The sequence below is a fragment of the Diabrotica undecimpunctata genome, chromosome 6 (genome assembly GCF_040954645.1).
Source record: "Diabrotica undecimpunctata isolate CICGRU chromosome 6, icDiaUnde3, whole genome shotgun sequence".
In the NCBI taxonomy this organism is placed as follows: domain Eukaryota; kingdom Metazoa; phylum Arthropoda; class Insecta; order Coleoptera; family Chrysomelidae; genus Diabrotica; species Diabrotica undecimpunctata.
In genome coordinates this window covers 24,086,981-24,110,118 of record NC_092808.1, presented here as the reverse complement: position 1 = coordinate 24,110,118, position 23,138 = coordinate 24,086,981, and the positions used below count along the sequence as shown (strand labels likewise).

Here is a 23,138-nt window from a genome sequence, read left to right as displayed (position 1 = left end):
GGATGGGTCGAGTTAGAAAAGGGCATTTATGTTTATAATGCTTGCGTAAATATTGAGTCCACTTTTGAAAATACTCTTGAGGATATTCTTCAACATGAAACGGTGATGGTTTCCGTCTTCCAGTTTTGTACACTTCTGTCCAGTCTTGAAAAAGTTCGGCTTTTAATTTTTGATTTTGAAGTCCAAAATCTTTGTCACATTCCAGGTAGGAACGTCCCCTAAGAGGAAAAGTTATTTGGATGGAGTCCAGTCTTTTCTCATGATGAACTATGTTATGAATAAACCTAAGAACAGAACTTCTAACTTTTTTTCCCAATTCCATGGAATGGCAAAAAGGTCTTCTGACATACTGGAACTTCTTGTGTTTCATCATTTACATTATAACGGATTCTTTAACTAAAGTCGGCATCATGAAGACGTGCAAAATCCTCTGATACTCGTGGTGTTCGTTGCTGTACAATTTGTACAATAATTAATTCGCATAAGTATATATTTTGGGCATCTGTCGACTCCATGAAGTTGAACTTTCTAATAATTTGAATTCTTGTTTGTTCCGGTATTTGTAGAAAACACTTAAACCTAACGCACTTACAATCTGGTCCTATTACACGGCTTTGTCTATTTAATTTTCTATTTACTTCATGAATTCGTCCATATTTTCCACGTTTCTTTGCATACTTGGACTTTGTGTCCATAACATCACATTTCATAAATTCGTTACTCTTACTAGACATATTTTCAACTTGATAACTCCACTTTCAGGTTCAGTAAACAAACCTACATAACGTCTAAACACTTCTGACGTACAAAACTAAATGTATTAACCGCTTCTCGAAGTCGCGTCTGTCACATTGACATCCCTCCTTTTTTCCCTGTAGCGCTCGGACATGCCTCCTTTTTTACTCTGTATAACAAATATAAAAATATGTGTTACATCCTGACTAACCTCTTTCATCAATGTAAATTTTTCACAGGAAATAGTACCCATTTGTGCCACTATATGGTCTAATTATCTCACTTTTGCCCGTCATTTGACATACCTCCCTTTTCCCTGTACCCTTCATATGCAAATACGGCAAAATACCTACAACTACGCTGGAAAGTTAATGTTAAGAAAAAAAAAAAGGAAAAACTTGAAGTCCTCTCTATCTCTTTTGCTTTATAAACAAATACTACGACCTTTTTGGACTTATGATAGCTAACTTTGGGGGTGTGCCAAGAAAAGTTATATAGAAATAACCCAGAAATTTCAAAATAAAGCATTAAGAAACATTGTGGATGCTGTTTGGTACGTGAGGAATAGCGACATCCATAAGGACCTGGATATGGAAACTGTGGCTACAATTTATTATCAAGAGGACGGCTGAAAATCATGAAAAACAACTCTATAGCCATGTGAATGTTGAAGCAATCAAGCTCCTTGACAACACATGGTCAACTAGATAATTGAAGAGGACAAAGCCCTTTGAATTAATTTAAGTGACAGTGAAAAAGCAGAGCATGATGCTTGTGCGCGTGGTGCATGTTAAAATTAGTGCGTTATTAATCAGATTAGATTAATCCTTTGACGACTGTCGGTATGCTGAGATGACTACCTTAACAAACATTTCTTTTAAACTTCCCAGCGGTTTTACAGTCATACCAGTGTGTAAAATGGGTTGCCTATATTATCTTATAATTGTCTAACCAGTTTAGAACCGATTTGAATAAATCACATTGACTGAATAACATAATTAGTGAAGCACACATTTGAAGCGGACGTTCGGTGTTGACAGAGCAAAATATTTTAATTGTTTTCTTGTTTTTTTCAATTATTATTAATTACAAAAATTACGAGTAAGTGATATTCTTGAAGTCTGTGTCACACTAAGTACTGTTATTTGCATGAACACATTTCAATTTTTTTTTGTAGATCACTGTCTTTTATGTGGTATTCTGGCACGACCACAGGGCACTTCCTATATAAATTCTGCCAATATGCAAAATCAAAAGTGGAGTTTTAAGCAATTGGAAAATATGTTTCAAAACGAGGTTGACGCCTTATTGGACAAAATTCCAAGTGACCAGAAGTCAATTGTCTCTGATATTAAAAGCGTCTTGGGAGATGAATTGGATGTTAATGAATTTCGGCGACCAAATGATGAGGATGTGTTTGATATTAGAAATATAGACATCGTGTTTGAAGACCAAATTAACAATCAAGATGAAACAACCAATTCTCCAAATAATCAAGAATCGGAAGAGGATAGTGAAGACGATATACCGCTAGCAGTACGGCTAGCAAAGCGAAATAACTCTATATTTTGGAGTAAAAATGAAAGTTGTACAGCAAAAGTTAAAAACAATTAAATTTATTGAAACTATAAGCTCAAACATTCCAAATTCTACAGACAACCTCACATATGTGTTTTTGGAACTATTTCCTGAAGATCTAATCAACCTAATTGTATTTCAAACCAATCTATATTACGTTCAAAAACACGGAGGAGGAAATAAATTTACACCTACCACAGAAGACGAAGTCAAAACATTTATTGGAGTAAATTTGTTAATCGGTATAAAGGAAATACCCAGTTACAGAGATTGGTCGTCACATGATGAATTACGAGACCCTTTCATGAGTTCGGCTATGTCACGTAACAGATTCGCTTGGTTACTAGGCAATTTACATCTGGTTGATAATACAGTGCAGCCAAAAAACACTGATCCCGGATTTGACAAACTTTACAAAGTGCTACCTTTACTGACCAAACTCACGGAAACGCTTCTTGCAGCACTGAATCCACATGAATTTCAAGCGATTGAAGTCTATGATAGATTCAAAAATCGAAGCAGTATCCGACACCGGACAGTACATGCCAATAAACCTATAAAACCTGGCTACAAAGTATGGGTTATAGAGCAGATTCAAACGGATTCATATGCGACTTTCAGATATATACCGGTAAAGTGAAAAAACTTAAGATAACGAGACGTACAGGATCTAACAAGGGTCTTAGTAAATAAACACCACCGAGTCTTCTTTGACAACTATTTAAACTGTATTGATCTTCAGAGACCTTTATTGTCGGACGGAATTTACGCAAGTGGAACCGTTAAAAAAAAAGCATTTACCAGAGTTCAAAACTTACAAACAAATGAATCGAGGAGTTTCAGATTACCGTATTTCAATAGATAGACTATCTGCGTTAAAGTTGATGGATCGCACAAGTGTGATTCTTTTAGCAAATCACCAAAATCCAGCAACAAACGAAGTTGTAAAGACAAGACAAAAATACGCTACTCTGAATGAGGTTTCATGTCCACAAATGTTAGTGCTCTACAAGTCACACATAACTGGAGTAACTTTGCTCCACTTTTAGAAGTTATTAAAGGAATTGCGAGGAAAAGTGTATAAAATTTCTACAAGTATTATGTTTTTTTTTAATAACTGATGAAGAAGGTATACAATATAATTATTGTATGGTATTGTTTATTCTAAAAATAATTAGTTACATATTTTTTTTTAATAAAAAGTGGAGCAACGTTACCTATAGTGTGGGGTAACTTTGCTCCACCTCATAAAAGCATGAAATTTTGTATAGTAACATATAGTAGGAGCAAAGCTAATGGGTTGCTTATATTAACCTTGCTCCAAAAATATTATTTGTACAAAAAAAACTAAAAAAGAAGGCAGCGTATTCGGCTGAGTACTTTCTCAACATTCAGGGGAAATATTCCGCATTTTCGAAACTCGTCCTCTAAATTAGATTTGATTTGTGGACCAAGCAAGTCCATCACCTTTGACAACAATGGAGGAAAGTGTTGCTTCTGTATATTAGTGTTGCGGATGCCATCTTCAGTACTTTTCCAAACTGACAAAATTTTTCGTCAGGCTATTTTTAGGGGCCGAAAGAAAGCCACGTCTAGAGGTTGCGTCAATTGTGTACTGTTTGGAGACAGACAAATTAAATGATTGTCGTTTTCACGACAGAGTTGAAGTGCATGTACTGTAATGTGTGAAGAGAGGTTGTCGCATAGTAATACCTTTTTACCATTCAGCTTCCTAAACATAGGTACCAACTGGAATTCAAGCCAATCTGCAAAAATATTTGCGTCGAACCATCCAGAACTGCTAGCGTTGTAACGGCATCCTTTTGGCCCATTTTCAGCCCAAGTAGTCTACATTTTAGCAGCCCGGTAAACAACATAGGGCGGTAAAAATTCACCTTCGCCGTTAGAACATAATGGACACAGAGGTCTTTAAAGCGTTTCTAATTAGTTCTGGATACTTGCAACCTCTCTTGACAATGATTTTTTTTGCCGGGATCATCAGTGAGATTAGTTTCATCACAATTCCATATATTTAAAATGGTCCTTCTTGGAATCTTATATTTTTCTTCTGCCTTTCTGTGTGAGATTTCACCTCTTCTTATTTCATTTAAACACTCTTGTAGGGTTTCTTGTGTATAGTCAGCATAGCGCCGTGATCCTCGTACTGTTTTAGGTGTTCTAGGCATATCTGTAACAAAAATATATATTAAACATAATACATATTTCGGGGTAACTCTGCGCCACTTTTTTGGAGCAAAGTTACCCCGAATCACCTAATAATTTGTAAAATTAGGTTAGATAAAGAAAAGTTTATCATTTGTTCATTTATAAGTCACAATTGAGTAAAAAAGTTGATAAACAGTATACACTTAACGCATACACAAATACTTACTTGTGAGATAATAGCACAACTTTCTACACACACCAAATTTTATACGTATGTAGTTTTTAGCGAAGTTTTTACACCACTACCTTCTCGACTCGCTGTAGGCATGTAGGAAGAGCAACTCGATGATGTACATGGGGAGACTTTGTCAATAGGCAACCAGTAAAACGGCGACTTGCGTTTTGTGAAGACGGTTTTTAATTCATAGGTAAATTAAAATGAAACTTTTTTTCAAACTTTTATGAGATGAATCGTAAATCACACAAATTCATTCATGCATTCATTCTATTTCAGCTTAGAAGCTAATTATAAAGTATTTTTTTGAAAGAATTCTGACTCTCTGTGATTAGAGGCCTTATTGGAGCTCCAGAACAATTAAAAAGGGGAAGACCATCAGCAGAAAAACCAGTGAATAAATTCAAAAGACATATTCCCTTGGAACTGCGCCATTCAAAGTCTTCTCATATGCCCCAAAGAACTACTTCTTTGAGATGTGCCAACTGCAGCACGACAGCAAATGTTAGCAACACAGTGGAAATGTTCATCTTGCAATGTCGGACTTTGTCTCAAACACAACAAAAATTTTTTTCAACGCTAGATGCAAAACTATAGGAAGAAAGAAGTGCTACCTGGTTTTTATTTCTGATTTAATTTTTTGCTAAAAATTTCACAAAAATCGTGTTTTTTTTTTAATTTAATAAAAATTGGTCTTCAAAGGGTTAAGAGATAGGGTTAACTCTTGATTTAATGTAACTTTAGTAATTTAGGATTAAAATTGCTTATTGGTCATTTAGTACTAGATTGTAATCGTAAATAAACAGAAAAACAGCATTGTTAAAATCGTTAAAGTCGCTGTTTGCCTTATTTTCCAATAAAGACAAATGTGAAACATAATAAAGTTCCCATTGAATTAGCATGCAAAAATTATTGATTCAACCGAATGTTCCAGTTTATACTCTCGCATATCATCTATGAATATTTTTCTTGCTAAATTTATATATATCCTTTTGCATATTCGATGTCATCACGAAAGGTATACCAATAGGACAGAATATTAGTGGGCCAGAGGGAGTTGATATTCACCCTTTTTGCCCTCAGCCGTGTCAGACACCGGCTGAACTTATTATTAGGTTACTGAAACTCCGTACCGAAGGAATTTTGCCATTTTCAGTAGTTCGCTTTACAATAGTGGTTCATTGATAAGGTTTGACCCCTTTTACGATTTGTTTGTGTGTGAAAAGGCGTTACAATGTAAGTTCACATTATTTTTGGTTCTTGAGTATTAAATAAGAAAATATTCTGCATCTATATATATATATATATATATATATATATATATATATATATATATATATATATATATATATATATATATATATATATATATATATATAGCGATAAATTATTCCTGAGACACTTCACTAACAGTCACTTTACTTTGATTTAAAGCGATAAATCACAATACAATAAAAATTTCTATTTTTTCGACAATAACTAAGCTCAGTTCTTCAAATACGACACGAAAACCACTAGTTATATTCGGCTCGTTGAAGGACCATGTCTTGACCCACGATTAGTTTACCGTGGGCTATATTTGCTTTAATATATATATATATATATATATATATATATATATATATATATATATATATATATATATATATATATATATATCAATCGGTTTTAAAACGTCTTGCGACGTTGTCCGATGCCTAATTTCCATGACACTCTATCATCCCATTGGCCCCCTCTAAGATCTCTTGCGCTCATCGCCTTCGTTATTCCCTCTCTCCAAGATTTCTTGGGTCTTCCTCTCTTTCTGCGGTTTGGTGGTATCCATTGCATAATTATTTTTGGAAGTCTTGAGTTATCCATCCTCTGGACGTGTCCGTACCATATCAGCTGTTTTCTTTCTATGTCTGTTGTTAGAGAGCCGTCAACCCCCATTCGCTGTCTTATCTCATCCTTACGTATTCTCTCTCTGCGTAACACTCCTACTGATCTTCTAAAAGCGTCCATTTCTACTGCCTCCAGTTTTCTTCTGTTGTTTTCGGTTATTCGCCAAGTTTCCGCTCCGTACAATAGACTGCTTTTAATAAGAGATTCGTAGATATTGTGTTTTCTTCTTTTTCCTATTTCGTGACTCCACAGTATGCTGTATAGACAACCCATTGTTTTTCTGGATTGTGTTATTCTTCTCTTTATTTCTTCATCAGCTTTCCCCGTTGTGTCAAAAACGATTCCTTGGTATGTGTAATGGTTGCATGGCATTATGATTTCGTTATTTTTTAATGTGATGTTCGATAGTTCGGTACCTATTAGTAGGTATTTTGTTTTTTCTGTATTAATTTCTAGTCCCCACTTTCTATATTCTTCTTGTAATTTCCTTGCCATGTATTCCAGATCATCTTTATCGTTTGCTATAACAACCTGGTCATCAGCAAACTGCAATGTATACAAGCAAATCTCTCCAAGGTCTACGCCCATGCCTCTGCATTTTTGTTTCCACTCTTTTAATTCTATAAAATATTATTTTATTAAATCAATTTTAAAAGAACTATTTATTGCTTACTCTAAATGTTTACAGAACTGAGTTTCATTCGATATTACTAAAAATACATTACAAATGCCTAACAGAAATCCCTGGTAGAGGGGAGGGCATTATTAAGAACTATATAATTTTACCTTGGGGTAAAACCGTAAATTACAAAATCGTTCATGTTGTCCTTATCAGAACCATATACAGACGCAGCGAATGCGACAACAATAGCCGACGGATTTGCCGGGTATATACTAGTACATACTAAAATTTATTCAAAACCTTATAAATTACAACTATGAATCTAAATAAAATAAAATCGAAAACTAAAGTGAACTAAGATATAATAAGACGGAATAATATTTAACATAGCTTGTAATTTTTATGTCTGTCGCTTTTGAAATATATATGTGTATATAAGACAAAGTCGTTATTCGTGTTACACCATTTATAACTCAAGTTGGAACTGGAAATGGTTTAACAGATCCTCTGAATTTCTTTTTCGAGCGCCGTCAACAAAATTAGTATAGTTAAATTTTTTTTGAGTTGTAGTTTCTGCCCAAAATAACAGAATAAATACATAAAAAATTGAGAAAAAACAGATGCGCATGAATATTGTTATTGTTATTTACAGGTATAAAACAAAGTCGATTAATTATTTAAAATTCGGTGGGTTAAGGTGGACCAGACGACATCTCTCTTATGTGGGCAGGTGTGGGCCAGAACTCGCCGAATGCTTACTCTCGTAATAATGATAACTCCTGGCGTTCACATAGGACATGCTCTACAGCTTCGTCTTCTCGTTCACACTTTCTGAATAGAGGTGTATCTACTAGCCCTAGTGTGTGGAGGTGTTTGATTAGTTGACAATGACCAGCTAAAACCCAACTGTCAAGCGTAGGTTTTTCCTGGTTATTCCCAAGTACTTCTTTGATTCTGACTATTCAAGGTTATCATGCCGCGCAAGATCGAGAACAATATCGGCAAATCGGAAGCTACCCATGCCTAAAACTTGGGCACGGTACTCAAAGAAGAAGAATTCAAGGTTACTTAATGTTACCCTAGCAAGTCTACATCGTTACACTTTTTCCCATCTTTTCACGGTTTGCGTATAGAAGTGACATTACACAATTTCCGCGATTGTTGCAGTTGACCAACCAGATCCCCAGGTCCTAAGAATATAAGGCCTGCTGCCTTCCTAGCCAATTGGTCAGCAATTCTGTTGCCTTTATTCCTATTGTGTCCTTTGACCAACCTCAGGATGATGGTATTACCATCTGAAGCTTTGAGTTAGTGACTCGTGACATTCCATTAATAACCCTAATGTGACACGTGTTCTATTCAAGGTTAGTAGCGCCATGAGTAGCGTAGTGTGAGTTCCATGTTAACTTCTTGTCAAGGATAATAGATTCATTGTAACGTGAAATTTTGCAATTATGTAAAATTCATTAAATACATCTGCAAATATATAACAAATAGTAACGGCGTTTGGTGATCCAAATCCCAATATCAACTATGGAATTACTCATTATTAAGTAGATCAATAAATGAGTTACAATGGAAGGGTTTGTTTTTCATCATACAATATAGATAATACAACATTCCACTGTTGTACATTTGGGAAGGCATCTGGAGGCAATCAACGAGTTTATATAAATCCGTCATTGCCAGAGTTAACCATTTGCACGAACGTTACTCTTTAAAGGTCAACTAGACTGCCATTAAGTACTTCGGCAGGCACGCTAATGTCAATAAATTCCAGAAGAAGGCGCCAGTAGAAGAGAGTGACTTTGTGCGACTTCTTTCACATCGAGAACTGGAGATTAAGGAAAAACGACACATAAGGTTGGCACAAGAAGCAGTACTTCTCCAAGCTCATCAAAGTGCACAAACTCTTGAGAAAGCCGCCAGTAAAAGAAACCGTGACGCTGAGTAACAATATCTCCATCGAGCTCAGGATACCGATAAGGATCGTCAAGAGGGAGTCAAAAATTGGAGAGAGATACAAGAAAATAGGAGGAAGTTAAAATAAATCGAGTGGAGTGAGTGTAGATGACAATTCGGCAAGCGACAAATTCGATTTAATTTATAAATGAATTTCTATCATTATAAAATCTTATGTTTAACAGTTTTAGCGATGCTGGTCGACGAATCCGTCCAAACAAGTAGAAAAATGGAACGAAAAGCTTTTGAGGAACGTGTTATTAGGGAAGGAATGGATCTTTGGAAAAAACAAAGAGAGTTTGAGCTTAGAAGAAAATTACAGGAACAAAGAGAGGTAAGTAATCTATCAAGGTTTCGCAAATTTTTATTTGCATGATCAGGGTGCTACATCGACGCCTCCTAAGTATACTGAGTCAACTAACAAATTAAGGTTTTTTGCATTTTTTGTTGTTATGGACATAACAATCCATTAGAATTGTTTTAAAATATTTTGTGTAGCCTGTTACTACCGAAAAAAAGTTTATCTCTTTTGTTGAATGGTTCCTATAAATAAAGAAAATTTTTTATTTCCTTTTTTTTAAATGGAACACCCTATATTTTTAAATTTAAAATTTTATATAAAAATAATATAAATAGTTTAACTAAAAGACAAATTTTGATTGAATGACTTAAAGAAAGCCTCTGACTGAGTACAAAATAAACAACTGAACAAATCCTAACATGCGACATAGCAAATGAAAGGGGAGGATATAGCGAATAAATTCAGATAGAAACAACAAACAAGGCGGCTACGAAAAGGGCACTACACAGTATCTTCATTAATAATGAACCTATAGCGACATACGTCATATCATAGGGCACTATAGATAAAAATAGTTTTGCTATAAGACAAATTTTTATTTATCGACTTGAAGAAAGCCTCTGGCTGAGTACAAAATAAGCAACTGATCGAATCCTAACATGCGACATAGCAAATGAAAGGGGAGGATCTAAAGAATATATTCAGATAGAAAAAACAAACAAAGATACTACCAAAAAAGCACTATACATTATCTTCGTTATTAATGAACGTATAGCGACATATAACATATCACATGACACTATGGATGGTAATAGACATTTGCTTTATATATAAAGCATAAGGTAAGAAGTACAAATGCTCAAAATCGCTATTTGTTAAGCAGTTTAGGATGGATGTTAAACTGTAGGTTCCTTATGTAACACTCAAATAAATGTCTAAATTGGATATGGCATCAAAGATAGAAATTGATTTAAAATTGTTTTTAAATGTATATGATGGCGTTCTGTTTTTATATTCTATACATTTTAAATCAAGAACATAACCTAAATATTTTTAATATTATTTTTTAGATACGACAAATGATGGATACATACTGGCCTTGGGGGAAGGGTACTGATGCTAGACCTAGAGGATTACGAAATCTTAGACTTGAAGAGCTCTTTCCTAATAAAGATTATTTAAATGTAAGTTTCACGATGCACTAAATATTTTTTTGAATAATGAGTGGTATTTTGATAAGTCTATTTCACCTATTTAAAAATAACTTATATATAAGCTATAAAATCAAAAACAATCTCTTCCTTGTTTGTAATTTTAATTAACCCATTTTTTTTTATTTTTGAATCTTACTATTCATGCTAGTGTAGGATTTTTTAGATTAAATAAGCATATTATTTTATCTAAAAAGCACTCATCATAAATTTTCAGATATTCATTATGTTCAGCGTCTCTAAAATGTCTAATTGGAATTGCTAAGCATCACCCTGTATAAAAATGTTGTATTGGCGTCTGGTTTGCAACTCTCTGAGACCCAGAGTATTTTTTTAAATGTTTTCAAACGTTTTTGGTTTTTACCCGTTTATTTGATTGCTACTTAAAACAAAAAATGACAAAAAAAATATGCAGTGGAAAATCTGACTTTTCTCATGACATTGGGTCCATCTGTTACCAAAATAAACTTAAACATAAGAAAGAAACATTATTTTTATACACAGAATAATGTATTAGAACTTTTTTTGGTATGAAACTGTAAAAAACAATTTCGTTCCCTTGTACTACATAAAAATATCTTACATTTGATACAAAATACAGTTGTAGTATTTTTACAATTGACCTTTCTGCATCTATTTTGTTTATCAGCATAGTCCACTAAATGTTCAGCCCTATAAGGACGTTTAACTTCGGCAGTTATGGGTTGATACCAAGAGTTGCAAACTGCTAAATCTAGTATGTGGCTGATAAAATGGTCTACTTTTTTGTACGTGTTCGTGCCGGACAAACTACCAACATTCTGTCAATAAGGTCAACTCTACCCATAAACTGATTGAAGTTCTTAATCACCTCAGGTTTATTAAACATTTCGTATTCATTTTTACGTTTTGACCATCTTCTGCATTGATCTGGGTTGTTAGCAGCACGGTAAGTTGACAGAAACAGGTTTGTTGTCTAATCAGCGAGTTATGACAATGCTTCCATCACCTCGAACCTTCGTTTCAGATGTACCTCTTGGATTTTTCATGAACAGTTTTTCTGGTTAAAAGATACAATTCCGAGGGACTCTCTTGTTTACAATCGTGCCTGTTGCATGGAAACCTTTTTCTAGTAATACATCAGCAAGTTTTATTGTCATAAAATAGCAATCGAAGTAAATGTGATGACCAGGAACACGACTTTCACACAAACTAAGAATTGCTGATTCACCCAAACCATATTTCTGTGCTGTAAGCTCTGAGAATGTTAAATCACCCTGATATACTATCATATTGCATACTAACCCATTGAGATTGACAAGTACAACAATCTTAATACCAACAGGATTTGGTTTTCCTGGGCAGTATTAACGAATTCCGCAATAACCGGTGAAAGCTATTATCATTTCATCTATACTTATATCATCAGATCTTATTTGAGCATGACAACCATTTAATATACTGTTAAACGGAAGTAAGACTTTCCAAATTTTGTTTACTCTTTGTTGATCATCGATTTCATCATCAAAAACAACCTCTAGAGATGTTCTGATTATAAAAAATCGGGTTCGCATTATAGCATTTTTGACGACTGGTACACCATACTTTTTCGACCAATACATTCTAATTTTCGGGAGCTCTATAGCACTCATAACGAATAGGACATCAATAAATGTTTTTAACTCTTTACTTGCCAATTTCAGCTCTGTTCCTGTTCTTTCAATGTATGTTCTATTTGTTGCTACAGTCATGGTTTCCTCATAATGGTCATGGTCATCAATATATTGCTTAAAAAAATTTTCAGGAGTCCATAAACGACAATCCACATCTTTATAGCTTGGCTGGTAAAGGGGTATTTCTAGGGGAGAGAAATTACCGGTTCATGCAACAGTTTAAACTGGTAGTGTTACTGGAGTCCACTACGTCTTACTCTTGTTCTGGCATCACGACTACAACCTACTCTGACAGATCTACGAGACGTACATGCTTCTTGTGTTAGCGACGATGAGAGTGATAATACTGACTCTGAGAGAATCTCTGAGGTTTCTTCTGAGGTATCCGAGTTACCTGAAGAATTTATATAGTCAGAATTGTGGTTATCTGATTTTGGACGTTCAAACAAGGGGTCTTTTTCATCGGAAAGGTTTTTATCCCATTCGTAAAGAAGATCTTTAAGTTAAGTTCTGGTTGAGTTAGTTCTGTAATAAATGAAACATTTGTTACGTTGTTAAAAATTGTACAAAATTGTTAGTATACATTAATACCCTATGTAATACCTATATTACATAAAATAAAATTAACAATAAAGGTTGAGGCCCTACGTAATACTTAGGTATAAGCCACACTAGGTTAGGTTAGGTTAGGTCACTTACGTTGGTAGTGAACCTAGAATCACAAAAAGTAGGTACTTTCAAAAAGAAAAAACGTACAAAGAGATTCCATGCCCTCAAGCTGTTGAATTAACTGATGGGAGGAGTGGACTAATTAGACTGGATGTTGGGGCTTTACAGAATCCATCTAAGATCAAGAAAATGGTATAAACGAATTTTTTTTCATATGTTGGATCTACGTGTTGTGAACGCATGGATACTCTGGCGTAGAAAAATGAACAAAATTGCTATATGCCATTATTTGACTTCAAACAAACTGTTTCTGAACATGTATGTAAATCTGGGAAGACGGTACCAAGAAAGAGAAGTCGTACAGTAGGACAAAATGGGACTTCAACGCCTAGTCATCAAGGAACTATGGACCAACCCTAACACCAACAAAAAGAACAAGAAAAACTCCTGCAAGACATCCATACAGGAGTTTACAAAAAAAACTTCTATATATAGAACCAAACAGTTATTTTAAATGTATTAATGTCTTTTATATGCCATAATAAAAATCATACTACATAAAATAATTCTTTATTTCATGTTTGCAATAATTCATGCAGTAGAGTGGTTAGAGGGTTAACAATAATATGTGGAATAACATTTCCTTAATTCAAATATTTAGAGTTATTCCGTTGATATTTGGTTACAATCGTCTTGTTTATTATTTCACAGGGAAAACCACGTAGAGATGAGGTTGATATTTGAGCGAAAGATGCTGTTTGAGACGCTTTATACCCCTATCTATACATTTTTTTTTCACTTTATGTGAATGTAAACGATTTAAGCAGTTTAAAAAAATATTGAAATCCATATATTATCAAATTATTAATAATTTTTAAATTTTTAAGAACAAACGATACGTGGGTAGCATGGGATTTACAAATAAGGCAGGCGGAGGGGGAGCACCAATATTTAGTGACGGAAAAAAAATTACACGAACTTGCGAAGATCCAATGCTTCGGTTCCAGTTTGGCAGTAAAGATTTGAGAAAATGTGTTGATAATACACTTAGGTATAAAACGAATAAGCAACAACAGGAGGAGTATAAAAAGGAATTGGGTAAGTTACGAGTTAAAATTAGCAACTATATTTTTAGCAACACAAAAAAGTACATTTTTGTAGTTTTAAGAAATTAAGGTTAGAAGTTTTATATCTTTTCTAACTTCAACCACTTGTTATTTTTGATAATTGATGATTGCTTGGTCATTTTAACTTTAATAAGTTTCATGTAATAGTACAGTTATAACAAGTTTGTGACAAGTTGCTCTTATTGACAGCAGACTCAGTAAAACTCAAGTTTAATTTAAATAAAAATAAATATAGATATATTCCAAATAAATAAATAACACAATGACATTTTATCCGAGATAATATGTACGAAATTTAATTGTCAATTTTCGCGACGACGGTATCGACCTGTTTAATACATGTTAAAAATAAAATACAATTATTAATTTCAAAAAAATCCAAACAAAAATACGGTGTATTAATACACACACGCTAAAGAAAAGAAATGATGGGTTAGAGGTAGACGGATCGATCAAACTCGATCCGCCAAAGATCGGAAAAAGACTAATCAACACTTCACCACGGAACATTTCTGGCTCAAGTTAACACTCTAAAACCAATAAGGAGCTGCCACTATATCAACACTCTAGCAGAATAGGTTGGCCTTCGCTCAACACACAGGAGCCAGTGGAGTTCGGTCCAGATCAATGCTCTAAGAGAACTCATTTCTCTCCTGCGGCAACGCTTGTTATTTTTAACCTGTCGGTCTTTCATCTCCTCTAGCGCGAATCGATACTTGTAACCCCATAGAAAAAAGTCAGGTGGCGGTAAGTCTGGTGACCTCGGTGGCCACTCATTAGGACCTCTCCTTTCAATCCATTTGGTCGGATAATTAGTATACAATCAGTGACTAACTTGGGCTGCATACTGAGGAGGTGCTCCATTTTGTTGGAAGTGCAGCAAATCTTCATCTAGAGCTAGGTTGCCTTGATCGTCCTTTGGTTCTCTAATTCATGCACAATTAAAGGTTCGATGGTGTTTTCCAGGATAACGAGACAAATGTCGCTACTTAAATTGCCTGTTGTCCAATTTTTTCACATGCGAAAAATCATGTCATTTTTTCGCTGTATTGCTCTCATTCTACCACAATTTTACAATTATTCCCCATTCCTCAATCTTTCCTACTCACATTTCAACCCCACTCCATTAAAAATACAGACAGTTGTAAGATAGCAAACAAGAACGACCTCTCTCTTGCCTGTGGTCTATCGCTGAGGACATACGCTCTTCTTCCCTATTGACTGTCGTTGGTGACAGGGGTGTTCTCTCTACTCTAATTCTCTCTCCCGCTTATAGTTACGCGAACAATACCGCAAATACTGTTTTATATCGTGTACAGACGCAAATGTGTTATATCACGTGATCTCAGTGTTAGTACCGCGAGACACGCGTTCAGAAACCGGTACCTGTACAGATTCCCCGTACGAAGAACGACAAAAGCATGTAAATACCGCGAGTGTGTGTGCAGAAGAAGAATTGGTAAAACTTTGTATAAACTTAATTTGCTATGATCTGCTTTGCTACAGTCCTCATTAACTGAAATTATATTCATAATTTAATAATTTCACATAATATGTACACATATTATGTACATATAATGTACACCCTTTTTCTACACCTGGTATGAACAAGGGGCCAATTATAGCATCGCCTAATATTTCTGCCCAAACATTCAGTTTTTCAAGACATTGAGTGTGACCTTCTCTGAATCGATGCGGGTTCGCTCTCGTACCGACAGTTTTGTTTATTTACATTACCATTCAGCATAAAAGTATATTCATCAGTGAAACAAATATTTTTTAACATTCTCAACGAGAATTCTTTCAGTCATGAGTTCACAAAACTCAATTCGTCGGTCTGGATCATCATCGCCTAGTTCTTGAAGAATTTGTGTTTTGTACGGGTGAAACATATGTAATTTTAACACGTTTCTAACCGTGAAACTCATGTGAAAGTCCTGTCATTGCAGATATTTGTCGTGTTGATGCAGTAGGCTTTATTGCAAAATTTCCAAGGACCTCAATTTGGGATGCTTCATTCAGTAATCTTGGGGCATAACTTTTTTTATTTTGCACTGATCCCGTTTCTCTAAACTTTTCAACTAAATCGCAGAGGTACACGTGACTTACATTTTTGTCCGGATGCCTTTCATGAAATATTTGAGCTGTTCGTAAATAACACTGGTTCTGGGAAGCAAATATGAAAATGATGTCCACGCGTTCAGGTGTACATACTGTAAACCATCGTGACAACTGCAGCTGAATGACAGTACCGATCGTACAAATGATGAAAGCTAATGACATTTACAAATCTCAAATAAACCAAAAATTATTGAATCTGACAGAACCCAAAAAACAGATGTTTTCAACTTGTTTTTCAAAAACGGCAAATTAAGTTTTTATTTAACAGGAAAAAATTCCGACGGGCACTTATCATTAAAAATAATAGTCCAAGAGATTGCATTACAAATACAAAAGTCTCAGTAAGCCGGCTGATATTAACACCATTACCATGTCATCAACAGAATCAACAAAATCCTCATTAAATTTTCCATTTAAGCTAAAGTTTCACAATTATTGCTTCACCCTGTAGAATTATTATTTATACCATTGGATAGCATTTTTTAGGCTTTTCAATGATGTATCACAAGTAGGCATTTGCAATTTAAACTTTTTTGGTTGTTGTGATTGGGGTCTAGGAGGTTGATGGGGGTGAGTTTTCTTTCATGTCATTTTAGTCCCCCTTACTATCCTAGAAACGGTTTCAAGTATTTTTCGATATGAGCTTTTTTTCGTGAGATATAGCCCATTGTAACACACTGTATATCAAACATTTAAACAAATCATGGAATGTTACTCATGATTCATATTAACCCCCAAATGTGGGTATTTTCTGTTAAGACAATACTACAGTATAGCCCAAAATAAACAGTATTGAACTTTTAATTATTTTATTGTTTAAAAAAATACATATTGACACTTTATAACATGTTCTAAATGAGCTCCTCCTCTCTCAAGACGAAATTCATACCGATATTCCAGATTTCTCGTAATGTTACGGAATAAAGGTTGTCTCAAGTCCGCGAAGAAGGCTCTAACGGCATCCTTTAACTCATTGATGGTTTGAGGTGCCCGTTTAAAAACGGCAGTTTAAGCGATATCCCAAATGTATGCGTCTGGAGATGTTAAGTCTGGAGAATGTGCAGGATAGGGGAAGTCAGTAAATCGTGAAATGAATTTGTTTGGAAAATGTCCCTGAAGAAATTGACGAACTGCGACAGCAGTATGGCAAGTTGCCCCATCCTGCTGGAAAAATTTGTCTCGAAATGCCAAATTACGTGCATGACAAAATTGATGTAGATCAGGGATAAAGTGTGTTAAAATTTGTATGTACCTCTGTTGATTAAGTGTGACTTGCCTACCATTTCTGCGATAAAGTATGGACCAATAATTCAGTGTCTCGAAACTGCACACCAGACACTCACTTTTGCGCTATGTAAAGAAACTTCATCTGGTCTGGCAAAGCCCAGAAATCGATTTGTACGACGATTTACATGGCCTGACAAATGAAAATGTGCTTCGTCTGAAAACCATACATTTTTAAAAAATTCAGGATTTTCATACTGTAATGCAAGAATTCTGGCACAATATTCCATTCTACTGTGATAATCCCTGGGGTGTAATTGTTGATGTACATGAATCACATACAAAAATGCACGCAGCTCCTTCGGGATTCTTTGCAAGGAAGTTCGTTTTAAGCCAAGATGCAACGCTGTTCTTGTCTGGCTGGCTTAGGATTTTACAAGATTCGCTCAAAAACACGTTCATGGTTATCGTTATTGTTAACTGTCCTGGGACGCCCTGGGTTTCCTTTTCGTTGGCACAATACATTACCCGTATTTCTAAACTTTTCAACAAACTTCAAAATTACAGCATTACTTGGAGAACGTTTATTAAACCGTTGTGTAAATTGATTACATACGTATTGCAGACTTGCACTATTACGTCGGCCGATTCCGAATGAGCTAAAATAATGCTCCACAAGAAACACTTTCTTCTCTGTACTTAACACCATTTTTAACAATTAGGCCTTAATAATTAATTGTTTAAGGATTACTTGACAGGTCTATACTAATTAATTTGAATACGACAGCGCGCACAAAGAGACATCTATGTTTCAGTTTCAATACTGTTTATTTTGGGCAATACTGTATTTTTTTTTCTTGAATCCTTCTGCTTCTAATTTTTTATTTTCTCTTATAATTAAGCGCACAATTTTTCTCTTTCTCATTATGTAAAATCTTTCTATTAGTCCTTTTTCTAGTGCATTTTGTTCATTCTCTACGGAGACTTACATTATTAATGCGTCTATTTTTTGTACCTCTTCTTTTAAATCCCTTTGTATATCTTCATCGAACTGAACTTCTCGATTGACGATGTGAAATAATTCGAAGTCGAATATTATAGAATAAATGATTTATTGGTAGCTCAAAATAAATATACTTAACGTAACTTCAAAATCCAATACAGGTGCTTGTCTGAGGTAAATATTCTAATCGACTACATACAACAAAGAGTTTAACCCTCATTTATAAGCTAACAAATAAAACAACAATTCACCAAAAAGGCCATCAACTTGTAGCTTTTGACTGAGGTGTTTACATAATATAATTTTATCACTATGAAATTATTGCCACAGTATTTAGCAATTGATGTAGTTTTACAGGACGGTAAATAACCTTGTAATTATATTAAAATATATTTATCTATTACAATTATTATATAGGTAAAATTAGGAAGTTAATCAAGTATCTTGTTATTTCTTCTTTAGGTACTGTCTCCTCTAAGGAGGTTGGTAATCATCACAGCTATTTTCACTTTTGAGATTGCAGCTCTGAACAAGTCGACGGAACTGCAATTATACCACTTTCTCAGATTGTTGAGCCAGGAAATGCGTCTTCACCCAATACTTCGTATTCCCTGTATTTTTCCCCTCATTATGGTTTGTAGCAACACATCTTGTTATAGTCCTTTTCCATCATATTGATAGCACATTATGTATGCAAATCCTCAACAGGTCAAAAAACCATAGGCGTCACCCTATACTTGTTTTGAAATAAATAAAAAAAATTAATATTTTAAGATGCCGTCAACAATTCATTATCTTTTAAAAAATCTTCTGTAAAATAAGTGTCCACTAATCTCACTATACCTTTTTTGTGCGTAAAAAACGTCGGTATATATGCCACACGATTATTGTTAATTATACACGGGTGATTAACGAGAGAATTCAATGTTTCACGAAATAAATTAATGTAAACAGTAATTTAAAGGTGATTATTGTTTTTTATACAAGTTATCGCCTGACACAAAAAGAATACCTTCTTTGAACGATTACCTGGAATTACTGATAACGCTTCACTAATGATAGTTTAAGTAGTTTTTATGCCACATTTAGGCTTACGCCAATAATATAAATTAGAAATTGTTTGCATCTTCCATTTAGTTTGTAGATGTACATTGTTCATGTCTTACCTACCTACGTTTTTGGTGTCGATATTTTGTTATTTGCATCTAAAAATGACGTCGACAACAGGTTTTATCCCGGTTAAGTGTAGTTTTGAAGGTGCCTTCAGCCTAAGAGAGAAAAATATAATATTAAATGTACACGATGCACTTGTACATCAACGCCTTTTAAGTATTGTTCGTGAAATCGTTAACATGTGTTCAAATATGACAGGGGTTGGAGAAGCAACAATTTATAGATTCCTAAAAGAAAGAAAAGGAGGAACTGTTGCATCTCCCAAGATGAGTGGAGGGAGTAAACCCTTGGAAATTGAAGAAATACATCAAAACATGATAAGTCCACTCATTTTTTTTAACAAAGAATTTCCAACATTGGACAAAATAAAAACATTAATTAGAGAAAACGAAGAGTTACCAATCATAAGCAACAAGAAATTATGGGGACTATTGAAAGAGATGGGATTTCGTTGGCAAAAGAATAGAAGATAATCCGTTTTATTTGAAAAAGATTACATTGTATGTTGGAGACGAGATTATCTAAGAACTATTAAAAAGTACCGAGAAGGGAAAACAATTTTTTATTTGGACGAGACTTGGCTAAATGAAGGTCATACTGTACCATATCTATGAGTTGATACAAATGTGAAAAGTTCCCGTCAGGCATTCATCGAAGGTGTATCTACTGGAATAAACCATATTCCCGTTGGAAAAGGACGCAGACTCATAATAACCCATATTGGAAACGAATACGGTTTTGTCAATGGTGGATTATTAAGTTTTGCCTCAAAATCAACCAAAGATTACCACGAGGAAATGACTGCTGACGTTTTCGAAGAATATTTTGAGCAAATGTTGGATTTAATTCCAAAAAATTCTGTCATAGTCATGGATAATGCTAGTTACCGTTCAAGACTAGCAGAAAAATTGTCAACAAAGGCATGGAAAAAAGGAGAGATAATCGAATGGTTGGATAAACACGCAATTGAGTACAAGGAGAATTCGACAAAAAAGAAGTTATTACCTATTGTAAGGCAACATAAAGCAGCTTATAAAAAATATATAATTGATGAAATGGCATTAAACCGTGATGTAATTCTTTTACGTTTACCCCCATACCACTGTGATCTGAATCCGATAGAAAATATATGGTCTCAAGTAAAGGGTGAAGTCGGTCGCAACAACAAAACTGTTAAATTAGAAGACTTACAACAATTATTAGAACATTCCTTATCAAAAGTAACTGCAGAAAATTGGAAAAATGCTGTTAGTCATGCTCACAAGGAAGAAAATAAAATGTGGAATTTGGATAATATGACTGATGCAATGCTGGAACCGGTAATAATTAACATTGGAGTTGAAGATTCCTTAGATTCTGAAGAAAGCAGTGAATCTGAAATGGAATTTGATTAAAATAATATTCATTTTTTTACAAATCGGCCCCTGTTACGACCACAAATTATTTTATATATAACCAATAAAATAAAATAAACATCTTACATTTCTTGCAAATTGATTAGTACCTGTTAATCTCCATCACTCCGACACTGGCAACTTTATTTAGGGATTAGTAACCCTCAAAACTATTGTATTCTATTCTGCTTCAACCTTTATACCTGGTGGTCATACTCAATTTAAAATTGTTTTCCTATATACTTCTGTAAACTTGTTGACAAATATCTATTTTTCATTGAGTCACCCGTATCAACAGTTTAGGGATTTGCATACATAATGTGCTATCAATATGATGGAAATGGACTATATTTACTGAAACACAAATGTAAAATGAATTTAAAAGTTTGGTAATAGTGGTAAAAGCTGTGGACTATCTTTCCTATTCAAGTCACTTAAAAATGTTTTACCGATATAACATAATATTATATTCTCTATCCATCCTATTTTAAATCATACTGTTTATTTACATGTTAAATCATAAATGTTTAGTTCAACTTGCGACGCTGGCAATCATTTTGTCAAATAGGTGCGTTTTAGTAAATAATATATGTTTTACAAATTCGATATTTGTAGATAAGCTGGTAGAAGAAAAGAAGCAGAAGGAAAAACAAGAAAAGAAAGAATCGGTGCACTTTCACCAGGAACAAGTAAGTTGATACATTATGGAAATACATTTTGTATGTATAAACTTTTTTGAAGTTTTTGAAAGCTTCTCCTTGGGGAGGACCTGGACCTGGTGGAAAGCTTTGGAGAAAACCTAACGCAATAGGTCATCAGTTTTTACATTCAATGGTATGCTACACTCTTCGTGTAGCCTCCATAATATAATTTTTTGTTTTGAATATAATTTATGTTTTTGTTGATAGTATAGTATAGTATTTAGTATTTTACAATATGTTTAGTTGTTATTGTTGTGTTTTCCCAGTTGTCAATCTTATTCATGCAGTGCGTATCTGTTTTGGATATCGGCTATCAGTAGATTTATTTTTATTTTGCTGTGTGTTGTTTACACATTTTTTTTAGTTGGTAATTTTTTCAGCTATACCTACGGTTTATATTATTATAATGTGATCTTTTTTTAGACAAATAAACAAAGTTATTCTAACGATAAAGTAATAAACGATATTCTTTTCAGCCAATGTCTCTTTATTTTATGTGAAACATAAATTTTTTTTTGTGATATTTACGATTTCTCATCACGTGAGTAGAGTACTCTAATTTTTTCTCTTTAACGATGTTCAGAAAACTCTCTTTCTTTAAGTTTTATTTAATAATCGTTTATAAAAGGTATATAATTAAAAAGGCCCTTTCGGGCTACATCATAGAACATTTTCGGACTAAAAAGTCTGTATTATTAAAAGTATAAAAGACTAAAAAGTGTATTATTACCAGATATACATGAGCCAAATGAATAAATATCTGGGTAAAAACCGTTAAAAAGTTACAAAATTTATTGTGTTACATTTTTGTTGAAAAGATATTGTGATGTTAAAGTATTTAACAGATACCGAGCATGGCAACATGACTCACAATAACACACACCATTTTTTCAACAAAAATGTAACACATAATGCATTTTGTAACTTTTTAAGGGTTTTTACCCAGATATTTAATGGCTTGACTCATGTATAACTAGTAATAATACACTGATGAAGGACTTTTTAGTCCGAAAATGTTCTGTGATGCAGCCCGAAAGGGTCTTATTAAATATATACCTTTTATAAAGGATTTTTAAATAAAACTTTTGTGATTCATGGTATAAAGCCAACCACAGAATTGGATGGACTCTCTTTTTTTGTTCAGACCTAAAACTGTTTCATTCGTCACTCTCTATATCGACGATGTCCCTAATAATCGGCTGTACGTCCACATTTCGAAAGCTTTAATTTTCTTACACTATGTTTCATCTTTTCAAATGTCGATCTGGCTTGCTCTACAGTGCTTTTCATTTCCTGGGATAAGTCCCTCTTTTTATTCACACAACAGCCCAAATATTTGTATAATATTGTACTTTCTCCATTGTTTCTCTATATATTCTG

At 34.1% G+C, this 23,138-nt stretch overlaps 1 protein-coding gene across 1 annotated transcript; it reads left to right on the top strand.

Moving 5' to 3' along the window:
• The first annotated feature begins 5,878 nt into the window (after nucleotides 1–5,878).
• LOC140443085 (uncharacterized) lies at nucleotides 5,879–21,927 on the top strand. The gene is made up of 6 exons (XM_072534150.1): nucleotides 5,879–5,950; nucleotides 9,368–9,516; nucleotides 10,554–10,667; nucleotides 13,903–14,113; nucleotides 21,673–21,746; nucleotides 21,799–21,927. Exons 2-6 carry the CDS (start codon nucleotides 9,376–9,378, stop codon nucleotides 21,925–21,927), a joined length of 669 nt encoding a protein of 222 aa, XP_072390251.1. The 5' UTR covers nucleotides 5,879–5,950; nucleotides 9,368–9,375.
• The last annotated feature ends 1,211 nt before the right edge of the window (nucleotides 21,928–23,138 follow it).

Coding starts and splice junctions, on each gene's coding strand:
- LOC140443085 (XM_072534150.1), top strand. CDS start 9,376: ATGCTGGTCGACGAATCCGTCCAAACAAGTAGAAAAATGGAACGAAAA. Junction 10,668..13,902: donor CTAATAAAGATTATTTAAAT/GTAAGTTTCACG, acceptor TAAATTTTTAAG/AACAAACGATACGTGGGTAG. Junction 21,747..21,798: donor TGCACTTTCACCAGGAACAA/GTAAGTTGATAC, acceptor ACTTTTTTGAAG/TTTTTGAAAGCTTCTCCTTG.